This window comes from Dicentrarchus labrax, unplaced genomic scaffold (genome assembly GCF_905237075.1).
Source record: "Dicentrarchus labrax unplaced genomic scaffold, dlabrax2021, whole genome shotgun sequence".
NCBI classification, from domain to species: domain Eukaryota; kingdom Metazoa; phylum Chordata; class Actinopteri; family Moronidae; genus Dicentrarchus; species Dicentrarchus labrax.
In genome coordinates, this window is record NW_026136712.1 from 13326139 (window position 1) to 13338637 (window position 12499).

A 12499-nucleotide genomic window follows, 5' to 3' on the forward strand; every position below is an offset into this window, starting at 1 on the left:
AATCCATTGTTTAAACATCTGATTTTCATGGCTCGTCTCTCCCCAGAGGCCAATCAGATTCCAGTGCAATCCTAACCAGCACAGAGGAGTTTAACATCACATCAGCTGGAACAAATCCTGCAAAACCATTGTTTACCTCTAGATGTCCTGCTGTTTAAACAAAAAAAAGAAGCTCTTGGCTTGATGTTCATCCTTGTAAATTATTTTGTGAATGAAGCTGGGAGGAAAGGAATGAAATTATTTCTCCTCAGGCGATTTTAATGATCACTGTAGCTTGATGTGGGGTAAAAAAATAAAAATAAACTGAAAATAAACTTGAAATATATTAACAAAATAAAGCTCAAACAGTAATAAACAATGAAACTTCCTTTTATTTCACAGGAGTCAACACACCACCTCACAACAGTATGTCAAGCTAAAAGGAGAAAGACAAAGAGAGAGGCTCAAATTCCTCACTTCAGTACTAAACACCACATACTATAATATATACAAAGGGCGTGGGAATCGGACCCACGTTTACTTTCTTGGTTGTAAAAGACAGCGCGGAATAAATACACCTATTTTACATAAATGTTTAATATAAACAAATACCTGTCATACAAATTGCACTTGTCAATGTCTGTGAGGTAAAACACATTGTGAGCACTACATGACTACAGTACAGTCCCTCTGACAAATGCCTCTCTCATGTCCAATGCTTTTAAATAACAACCAGTTTATTACAGTGCGTCCGAGCGGTCACTGTAAGAACGAATTGTGACCCATCCTTTGGGGGGGGGGGATTAATAGGATACCCACATAGATTGTCCTCCTCAATACTGAACTGCTGATTCAATAACATAAGAAATGATATAAACCGCAGGAGCGTGCGTGCGCTCTGGATCCTGTTTTAAGTGCATGCACCCATTATGATTTATCAGATCCATCTAACTACCTTTTCAGGGTCGATATTATTTGGCAAATTGGATCATCTCCTCAGCACTGAACTGTCCTGGAGAGAATTTGGGAACCTTTGAAATAACATTGGCCATTATATATAATAACATTAAAAATATGGCTTTCAAATACATCTCTGGTAATTTCGCTCCTCCGATGCAGATATATATAAAAAAGGGATCCACTTAGACTATAAGGTACGGCTCTTGCGCATACCTTTGCCAAAGAGAAACCCCATGCTCAAGGAGTCAACGCCCATTTGATGTCACTATCTGTTTTCCAGGCTGCTGTAATAATCCACCTGAAAAAAAAGTTTTATTTGATTTGTTTCCTTCACAGCTGTGATTCAGAGTGAGAGTGAGTGAGCTTTACGGTCCCCGCCAGGCTGCTGTCGCTGTTGTCCAAGCCGGCGCAGTCCGACCACAACCCCAATGCGCCGGGCTCCAGAGCGGTGACGAACCCGCCGGAGCACCTGGACAGGTCGCAGGAGCTGATGTGCAGCCTGCGGTCGGCTTGCCTCGGGCAGCACAGCAGTCTCTTGAAAGCCTTCCTGAAGTCCGGGCTCCGGCAGTAAATGATTGGGTTAAACGCCGAGTTCACGTACCCGAGCCAGTTTAGGAACACGAAAAGGTCCTTGTCCACCACCTCTGCGCAAAACACCCGCACGACGTTGACTATAAAGAAAGGCAGCCAGCACAGGGTGAACGTCCCCATGATGATGCCCAACGTTTTGAGCGCCTTCTGCTCCCTGAGCGCCAGGATTTTAGACGGCCTCTTCTTGCACTTGGAGGTCAGTCCGGTTAAGGTGTTGTGAAACCTGCCCTCACACTTGTCGATCTTCCTCAGCTGCTTTTTTGCCTCTCTATATACGCGGGCGTAAACAAATATCATGACCAGCAGGGGAATGTAAAAGGATATAATGGATGAGGAGATGGCGTAAGCCCTGTTGGTGACAAAGTCGCAACACTCGGGGTCCTCGTAGCAGGCTGTGTCCACACTGTCCCGGGACCAGTGCATCAGGATGGGCAGGAAGGAGACCAGCGCAGAAATAGCCCAGACTATGCACACCACCGCTTTGGCCCGAGCTTTGGTTAACAAGCTTTGGTAGCGGAAAGGCGAGGTGATGGCCACGTACCTGTCTATGGCGATTACGCACAGGGTCTCGATGCTGGCGGTGACGCACAGGACATCCACGGAGATCCAAAACTCGCAGAAAAAGGAGCCGTACTGCCAGGAACCGCGCACCTCGAGCGCAGCGCCAAACGGCACCACCAGCAGCCCCATGATGAGGTCCGCGCTCGCCAGCGACACGATGAACACGTTGGTGAGCGTCTGCAGCCTCTGCGTCCTGGCTATGGCTATGATGACCAGGATATTCCCGAACACGATACACAGGACGATCAAACCCATCACCAGGCTCATCCCCGCCATCCACTGCTCGGACGCGGCCGCGGCGGAGCCCGGTGCGTCCGACGCGCCGCTCCCCGAGACATTCTGGAAGTTCACCGTTGAGGACGCGCCACCGTCCCCCATGACGGGCTGCTGCGCTGTGTGCGGGACCAGGTCGGGTTCATCAAGGCAGTGCGAGGCAGCCTTTCAAGTCTGTAGCACGAGCCACGGCTCAACTCCCGTCGCGCGCCAACTCCATCTGGCGCTCCTCTGTAGCCTTCAGCCTGCACGAGCTGCTGCACCGGCCGGGACATCATAAACAGGCGGTGACATCACTGCTCCTCAGGACCAATCAACGCCGCTCAGAGGACACATGTCCCGAAAAATGAAGCTGAGTGAGCAAACAACAGCTGAACCTCTGACATTACGCATTCAGTCTCATTTCTGTAGCGCGTTTTATACGTTAACGCACACGAACAGCAGTTTCATTGAGGAATAAGAGGACATTTTGGGCAAGCAGCTCTCTCATAACCACATCCTACCTGAAACTGTTATCAGTCAAACATCTGCAAATCTTTGGGAACACGAGAAGCCAAATATGGAAATCCAAAATTCAACATGGCATTAAGAGCTACAGGGAGTTCCCTGTTTTCATCACTCGCCATCACAAACAAGATTTGTTTTTCCACTTGTCCATTTGATATTTTTATCACAAAGAATACATTCCATGGCCATGAGGTCAGGCCCAACCACAGATCTCTGCTTCACAGCAGCTGCATTACATGAAACTTCTTATCCAAAGTCAAGAGTTATGATAACTACAAAATACATTTGACCAGCAGCCAAAATATTCATTAGCTGTATGTGTTATTACAGAAACATGGTTTTCATCAATGATGCAGGAAGTACTCAGATCCTTTACTTGAGTAAAAATACTCTGTTACAAGTAAATGTCCTGTATTGAAAATACTTATTGATAATAAGTTAAAGTATATAACCATAATCAGGGAAATGTACTTAGTATTTAAAGTAAAAGTCCCCTGTGTTATACTGTTATAGATTATATCATTAGATTAATATTATTTATGATTTACTGTAAAAGCAGGATTGTAATGTTGTTGGTTGAGCTGGAGCTCATTTTGAACTGTTTTGTATAGGACTTCAACTAATGACTATTTTCGTTATGGATTAATCTGCTGATTATTTTCTTAACTAACTGATTGATTGTTTGGTTTGTAAAAGTTCAGAAAACAGTGAGAGTATTACCCAGGGCCCGAGGTGACAGCTTCACAATCTTTATGTCCAACCAATTAACCATCTTCAAAATAAATAAAATTATGAAAATAATTCAAAGGAAAGCAGCACATTTTCACATTAAAGTTGGAACCATGAAATATTTTTTACATGAAAAATGATTGAAACGATTATCAAAATAGTTAACAATTAATTTTCTGGCATTTGTTTTAGCTTGTGTGGTTAATTTAAAAAATATGTTTGTATGCAAAAATCTAGTAACTAGTAACTAAGTCTATCAAATAAATGTATTGAAAAGTACAGTATTTCCCCCTGAGATGTAGTGGAGTAGAAGTAGAAAGTGGCATAAGAAGAAAATGCTCAAGTAAAGTAAAAGTACCTCAAATTTGTTTTTAAGTATGGTGTAATATACTTGCATTCTACCATGGTTTTTAGGTCAGTTCCAGGTCAATAAAATCCATGGAAAACATAAATTAAGATTTAAGGGTTTCTGTGCTTTGATGTCAACTAACTGAACAAAGCAACCACTGAGGTGTGACATGCCTTAAACACAGATCAAATAGAAACAGGGGAACACAAGAAAAAATGACCTGAAAGACGAATAAATAACAGTGGAAACAGAAAGTGGAGATACAGTACTGATTCTGCCAAATCAAACCCTTCAGGAAACAACACAAAATCTAAATTATTACTTCAACTTTTATTTATTCCACACAGTAGAGACAACCACACTAAAATGGCCGCATCCTATATGTGCACATTCCCCGTCTGAGTGAGTCTCCTGACAACTGAAAGGCAAGATTTTGAAAAATGAACTGCAAGGTCAGACATCTAGATGATCAGTTAAGTCAAGGCACTTTGCACCAGCCTTGTGACACACAGACATGCCCTCAAAGACGGAAGACGGCGCCCGGCCGCACGCCCTGTGTGCTGATTAGCATGCCTGCTCGTGAACCTGACGACCCAGCGCCAGAGGCTGAGACACGACCTGACCCAACATAACAAGACTCATCTCAGAGTGTCAATGGTGTTGTATGGATCTATACCTCAGGCACTCACAGCCACCTCCGTGTTGGGAGGGGCAGCAGGCTTTTCTCACTGAGACATGAGGAGGCTCAAATAATAAAGGCTCTCTACACTAAGCTTTAAGGGGTTTCTGAAGAATGCAGATCTTCAGGTAATTGTCCAGGAAGGTCCGCTTAGTCCTGTTCCAGCAACAGGCTACTGTTTCATAGAGCAACCTGACTGTCAGACAATACCCAGCTCCATTTCAGCAGCTGTAGGTTGCTCAGTGGCACTTCAGTGGTCGTTGTTTTCTCTTATTTCACTACTTATGCATGGATTTGAACACACTTATACACTACAATTTATCATTTCCCTTATGAAAAGTAGGAATCTGTGTTATAGTGTTGGGTACCTATTTCTATTAGCTTTATTGATCAGTTAAAAGTCATTAATTAGACCAACTTTCGGGTTGCCAGGTAGTTTGATTGATTGGACCATATGACCACTTATGTCATTAAAAAGGGCTGCACAGGATTGGGTCCAGAATCCATTTCCAATCAACTTACCACATTTATACCTTATCATTATTAAATACAAATGATAACATCAGAAAAAGGGATTTCTTTTTAAACTTAACACCCAAAATGTGTTGTTTTTATTGGTTTAAAACTGATTTATAAAGTATTAGTAAGTAATAAAGCCATTAGGTTCCGAATATATTCAAATAAAAAAAAGTTTCACATCATAATTTATTCCTGGTAGTGTGGGAAATAAAATTTACAGACTTTATTTTTGGTGTCTGGTAAGAGGGGTTGCCTTAGGAGGATTTGGTTTGGTGATCTGAGTATTGGCTACTGCCCTGTGGCCTATGTCTAGTGGTCTCTAGCGATGCTTTCACAGGGACTTCTTGGGGAGAAAGTAGTTCCAATGAAAACAGTTCACAGAGACTAACAGTGACAGATGCTGTTGAATTTAATTAAAAGTCATTTTCAGTGGTGTGATTAAATTCCATTCATCTTTAGTCTCCTGCACTGGTGGCAGAAATCTAAAGAACTAGACAAATAAAACCAAAACTATCTGCATGAACAGATACCACTTGAGGTAAATGATTAAAAAAGGGTTTTTGTTTGTAATTTGGGTGGACTGACCCGTCAAGGTGATTGATTTAAAGCAGAACAAATACATTTTTAAAATCTAGTCAATGTCTCAAAAACATTGCTTGAAACAAATTTCTCAATTCTCTACACTTAATAGCATTTGTACCTCTTCGCTGTAATCAAACTTTCCATATTTTTGTGCAATTGCTCTCTCACTTTCAACAAAAATAAGCTGAGAAGAGTGCTCTCAACCGCTGAACAGCAGCTGCCTCCCACATATCTTCATGCAAGCGTTGTATGCCAGGATAAAGGGAAGTAGAACAGGTTCAACTTGACTTTGCAGCTTGACCTCTTGTGTGAACACTGGCATCGAGTCGAAGGGTCAGAGTTGATTTCTCCTTTTGAAACAATGCCTTCCTGTTTATAGATTGGGTTTCTCAGCGGAGGTGAGGATGGAGGTGAGCAGCAGGAGCAGACAAACTGGTGTAATGTGTTCAGGTGAAGCAGGAGAAACCTTTTCAGCTGCTCTACTCAGCATTAAACGGCTTTTCCAGCTTTTTGAGTTAACATTCCTCCTGCACTCAGGCTGGAAATATTGTAATAATATTTTATCTCTCACACAGATATGATCTTAATGGAGCCCGCTCAGCCAGGATGAAGAGTGGAAAAATGTTTCTGCTATTAAAAACAGTGCAAAAACTGTGATTTTCCCCTTCACTAAACCTCTGTATGGTTTTAACTTTTAGCCAAACACCCTACCAAATTAATTTTCTAACTAATTTTTCACTTTTTATGAGCAATTTAATTTGAAGAGGTCAATAACAATTAACCAGTGTCGGCTACATGCATCATATGAGTGTCATAAGAGAAGTTACAAGCCCTTGAGAAAGCTTTTAAAAGCCTTTTCTGTGCTGTTGAAAGGAGCTGTGTGCCCACGGAGGCTCTTATCTGATCACTCATATCCAGAATCCTCGTGGCTTATTTGAGGAATCTGGTTGCTTTTTAAAGTAAACTTAATCTGTTATATCACCACAGGAGCAGGAGGGAGGCACTGTCATGATCCTGATGACACCCCTAACCTGTCTTTATTGTTTCATCCTTAATGTGTTAATACTTCCCAGTGATGTTTCTAGTGCAGCACATGTTAATTGAGACTGTGTTTATGTGTGAGAGGCCTCTGGCAGTGAATACTGCAGCCACAATCACACAGGGTTAATGATGCTGTCAGAACGATGGCGAGGGGAAGCAGCTGAAGGAGGGCGGAGGGATGAGACAGCGGGCGAAGAAACAAAAGGATGGAGAGAGGAGGAGGTGGAGGGAAGGAGGCAATTTCCAGGGTTCATACACTGGACTCTAATCTTAATGATGCGTTTGATGTATTATACGTGTCTCTGATATTATATAGTAACTTCCTTGACAGTGACTGATCTTGTTATTTTGCAGTGGTTTGGCCACAATGTTTTTCCAGGTCATTCTGCTGTGTCTTGTGGCCTTCATCTAACCAAATTAGTTCTGCGTTCTATTCATTGTTGTATGTGGACACTGACAAAACCACATGTCTGTGTTATGTAAGGGTCTTGTTATGTGTAAAAAAGGTCACAAAACAAGTAATACAAGCACATGTTTACGTAATATTTACAATAAGGATATTTTTAACAACTCAGATGCTGATACAAAAAAAACTAAAGAGATTAAATCCACTATCGACTAGCATTTGTAAAAAAAAAAAAAAAATGCCCAGCTGTTTTAGGAAATTATTTTTGCTTTATTTAAATGAAAGAAACTACATATTTGTGTCCTTTAAGTCTTAAGTAGAAAGGAATGGGCTTGGTTTTTGCCTTTTCATGGGAGTTGTATGAAATATATAGAAGAGCGCCAACCTTATCTTTTTAGTGTGTTCTCCTTTATCTGGTGTGTGGATTGATGACTCCTCCTAACATGGGAGATTATTTGTTCCCTTTACATTTGGCATCTTTCATGTGCTGACAGGTCTGCTTTACCAAAACCTTTTACAGTAAACTGTGTCTTTGTACGGAAGCTGTTTAAACAATTCGTTGGTTCACACACCTCTTTGATTTTTATTGCTAGTGTGCTTTCTCTGGAAAACCTTTTCTATCATTGTTTTCACGACAGGATGTTGCCGTACATACAATTCATTCTGAATTCCAGAAGTTCCTCCAGGCTGTTTATAATACTTCACAACTTGAAAGTGCTGAGTGCTAAAAAAACAAACACATTGTCTAGTTTTCAGTGGTTACAGTTTAGTAACTGTACATTTACTCAAGTACTATACTTAAGTAAATATTTGATTTACTTTGCTTGAGTTTTTCCCATTTTATAAAATAAAAAAAAGTGTATAGGATGCAACTAACTGAACACCACTCGCATCAGTACATGCAAAGAGCCCCATCTACAGACAGTGTTTGGTTTGTCCGTTCTGGTCTTCTGGCAACATGGCGGACTCCATGGAAGGTGTGGCGCCTGTGGATAAAAACAGCTCATTCTAAGGTAACAAAAAAAAACTATTCTTATTTTAAAAAAACATACCCATAAATATTATATTCCATTTCTGCCCACAGATCCTCCTAAATGCTACACACTGGACCTTTAATATGTCCATTCCACTATATCTCAGAAGCAAGTATTGTAATATTTACTCCATTACATTTGCTATACTGCTATAGTATGGCATATATGACATATTACTCTTAGCAGACTGAGAAGTCCATGTGTGTCTGATTTTCATCACGACTGTAAACCTGCACACTTGCTTCCGTAAGGCTCTTGTGACTTTGTTTATGACCAAACCCAGCTGAAGAGATCATTACTTCAATAGAGATCTGCAAAAATTAGGACAACGTGTTACTTCTGGTAAAAGGAATGACACAAATGAGAGGTATTTACCATATGTTGTGACCAGGAAGTCTGTCCTCTGAGGCCGGTTCACATATAACCTGGCAATGTGACAAATGTATGAGGGAGCTAGCTCATTAGTGAAGTTTTTGCTAATAGCGCACACACGCGCACACACACGCACACGCACACACACACACACACACACACACACACACACACACACACACACACACACACACACACACACACACACACACACACACACACACACACAGCAGTCCTGCTGTCTTTCAGTGCATTAATGTAGTAATTGTAGATATGCCAAGTGACCTGATTTTTGAGGGCTGGAAATACGTGAAAGAGAATATGAGGAATTGCAGCAATGCTCTTTGAATTCCTCCTCCTCGGTCCGGCGCGCACACAGAAATAAAAATTGTGGGGAAAAACACCACATAAATAAAAAAAAAAAAAAAAAAAAAAAAAAAAATAAAAAAAATAAAAAAAAAAAAAAAAAAAAAAAAAAAAAAAAAAAAAAAAAAAAAAAAAAAAAAAAAAAAAAAAAAAAAAAAAAAAAAAAAAAAAAAAAAAATAAAAAAAAAAAAAAAAAAAAAAAAAAAAAAAAAAAAAAAAAAAAAAAAAAAAAAAAAAAAAAAAAAAAAAAAAAAAAAAAAAAAAAAAAAAAAAAAAAAAAAAAAAAAAAAAAAAAAAAAAAAAAAAAAAAAAAAAAAAAAAAAAAAAAAAAAAAAAAAAAAAAAAAAAAAAAAAAAAAAAACGCATCACGCCTGTTTTCACACATATTGAATAAACAAGCTTAGTGGGGACATATCACACACCATGTCGTGGTTCCTTATGGGGACCAATGCTAGACCAAGTCTCTAGGTTGTCAGATACTTAACACACAGCTTCTATTCATACACTGATGTAAGATGTGCTATGGGGACGTCGTGAATGTCCCAGAATAGAGGGATATTTTTTTCAAAGGACAAACCCTTTAAAAATTTTTAAATCTCCTCTTTTTTTTTCTTTCTCCATTTTTTTTTTAAAAATTAATAAAAAAACCTTTTTTAGCCTTAAAAAAAAAAAAAAAAAAAAAAAAAAACTTAAAAAAAAAATTTAATAAAATTAAAATTTTAAATATAAATTTAAATGTTTCTTTTTGTTTCAAAGTTTTCAAAACTTACCTTTCTTCCTCCTCAACCAAAACAAAACATCTCAACAGTTTTCAAAAAAAAACACCCCAACCTCCCCTCTTTCAAACTTTAACAAAATTTAAAAAAAAAAAAAAAAAAAATTAAGTTCTAATTTATAAAAAATAAATATTTACTTTAATCAATATAATTAATTAATAAAAAATAAAAAAAAAAAAAAAACACAAAACACCCAAAAACAAAAAAAAAAAAAATAAAAAATAATCCCCCCTCCTCCACCCCCCCCCCCCCCCCCTTATTAAAAAAAAAAAAAAAATAAAGATAAAAAAAAAAACATAACATACCGTTTCTTCTTTTGGGGAACGAAACAAAAAAAAACCAATTTTTTAGGTAATAAAAAAAATAACAAATTTATTCATTCAATAAAATAAGAAATAAGGGCGACGGGGAGAACCTACCAAAAAAAAAAAAAATATTTTTAAAAAAAAAAAACACCAAAAAAAAAAAAAAACAAACAAAATATATAAAAAAAAAAAAAAAAAAAAAAAAAAAAAAAAAAAAAAAAAAAAAAAAAAAAAAATAAATTAAATTTAAAAAAAAAAAAATTAGCAAAAAATCACACAAAAAAAACGGTTGGGACCCCAAAACCCCAAAAAAAAAAAAAAAAAATTAAAAACAAATAAAAAATATAATAAAAAATAATAACTAAATAAAATTTAAAAAAAAATTTTAAAAAAAAAGCCAAAAAAAAACAAAAAAAAAAAAATTAAAATTCCCACCCCCCCCAATTTAAAAAAAAGGGTATGGGGAAAAAAAAAAAAGTTAAAAAAAAAAAAAAACATAAAAACAAAATAAAAAATATGGGGGGGGAAACAAAAAAAAAAAAATTTTTTAAAAAAAAAAAACAAAAAAAAAAAAAAAAAATTGAGTAAAAAAACAAAAAGAAAAAAAAAAAAAAAAAAAATAAAAAAAAAAATAAAAAAAAAAAAAATAAGAAAAACAAAAAACAAAAAAAAAACAGAAAAAAAAAAAAAAAAAAAAAAAAAAAAAAAAAAAAAAAAAATAAATATAAAAAAATAAAAAAAAAAAAAAAAAAAATAAAAAAAAAAAAAAAAAAAAAAAAAAAAAAAAAAAAAAAAAAAAAAAACCCCCCAAAAAAAAAAAAAAAAAAAAAAAAGGGGAAAAAAAAATGGAGGAACAAAAAAAAAAAAAAAAAAAAAAAAAAAAAAAAAAAAAAAAGGGAAAATATTAAAAAAAAAAAAACAAAAAAAAAAAAAAAAAAAAAAAATTTTAAAAAAAAAAAAAAAAAAATAAAAAAGGAAAAAAAAAAAAAAAAAAAAAATAAAAAAAAAAAAAAAAAAAAAAAAAAAAAAATTATTTTTAAAAAAAAAAAAAAAAAAAAAGGAAAAAAAAAAAAAAACACCAAATAAAAAAAAAAAAAAATAAAATAAAACCCAAAAAAATTAATTAAAAAAAAAAAATTTAAATTAAAAATTTAAAAAAAAAAAAAAAAAAAAAAAAAAAAAAAAAAAAAAAAAAAAAAAAACCCAATCCCCCCCCCCCCCACCAACTTATTAAAAAAAAAAATAGGGGAAAAAAAAAAAAACTTTAGAGCAAACAAAAAAAAAAAAACAAATAAAAAAAAAAAAAAAACACACAAAAAAAAAAAAAAAAAAAAAAAGGGGGAAAAAAAAAAAAAAAAAAAAAACTATGAACATTAAAATCTGTCCTGAATATCCTATTACCATTATGTTTCTAGATGCATTTAAAAAAACAGCTTATTTACCTGCTTAAAGGGCATAAAAAGCAACAAACGGTGAGTTAGAAATATTCTAGAAGTAAAGTTTAAGTGCTAAACATGAATGTACCTGTTGATTAGTGTCTCATGGACTCAAAGTTTCAGTCATCTGCGTCTCTAACAAGACAGCATGGTGGGAGCTTTCCACAGGAATGACAGCATCAGCTGCATTCATGGTCATCTGCAAACATTTCAAAATATGAAAAACAAGTTTAAGTCCGATGTTATCACTGCATAATATTTAATTACACTAATGTATGTTCTTAATGTCAAATTTCTAAAGTTAAGTTCAAGCCAACAGGCACGAAACTTCAACGACAAAATCATCAAATTCAATATTTCCTCCTCCTCCATCAACCATTAAAATCTGTCCTGAATATCCCATTACCATCAGCTTTCTAGATGCATTACATAAAACTGCTAGGGACTTCTGATTCACAATAGATTACCATCATAACATATGTACAGTTGAAACCAGAAGTTTACATACACTGTATAAAAGACACATATGCTTTTTTTTCCTCACTGTCTGACATGAAATTAGACAATCACTTTTCCTGTTTTAGGTCCGTTAGGATTACCAAAATTATTTCTATTTGCTAAATGCCAGAATAATGAGAGAAGGATTTTTTATTACTTTCTTCAAAGTCAGAAGTTTACATACACTAAGATTATTATGCCTTTAAACAATTTGGGAAAGCCCAGATGATGATGTCATGTCTTTGGAAGCTTCTGATTTACTGGTTTATTGACAACATTTGAGTTAATTAGAGACACACACGTGTTTACTTCTGGTAAAAGGAATGCACACAAATGAGAGGTAAAAGATTTTGAAATTTTAAATAAAAAATCTTAAAAAATATAAAAAAAATTTAAAAAAAAAATTAAAAATAATAAATAAAAAATTAATAAATAAAATTAACAAAAAAAAAAATATTTACCATATGTTATGAAGTGACCATGTGAAGTCTGTCCTCTGAGGCCGGTTCACATATAACCTGGCAATGTGACAAATG

General features: G+C 35.5%; 1 protein-coding gene across 1 annotated transcript; it reads right to left on the reverse strand.

The window, feature by feature from the left end:
- Positions 1-353: 353 nt before the first annotated feature.
- adrb1 (adrenoceptor beta 1) lies at positions 354-2805 on the reverse strand. Its single transcript, XM_051418538.1, has one exon. It carries the CDS (start codon positions 2467-2469, stop codon positions 1270-1272), a length of 1200 nt encoding a protein of 399 aa, XP_051274498.1. The 5' UTR covers positions 2470-2805; the 3' UTR covers positions 354-1269.
- Positions 2806-12499: the final 9694 nt, after the last annotated feature.

Excerpts from the sequence above, each read along its gene's own strand:
- adrb1 (XM_051418538.1), bottom strand. The coding sequence starts at position 2,469 with ATGGGGGACGGTGGCGCGTCCTCAACGGTGAACTTCCAGAATGTCTCG.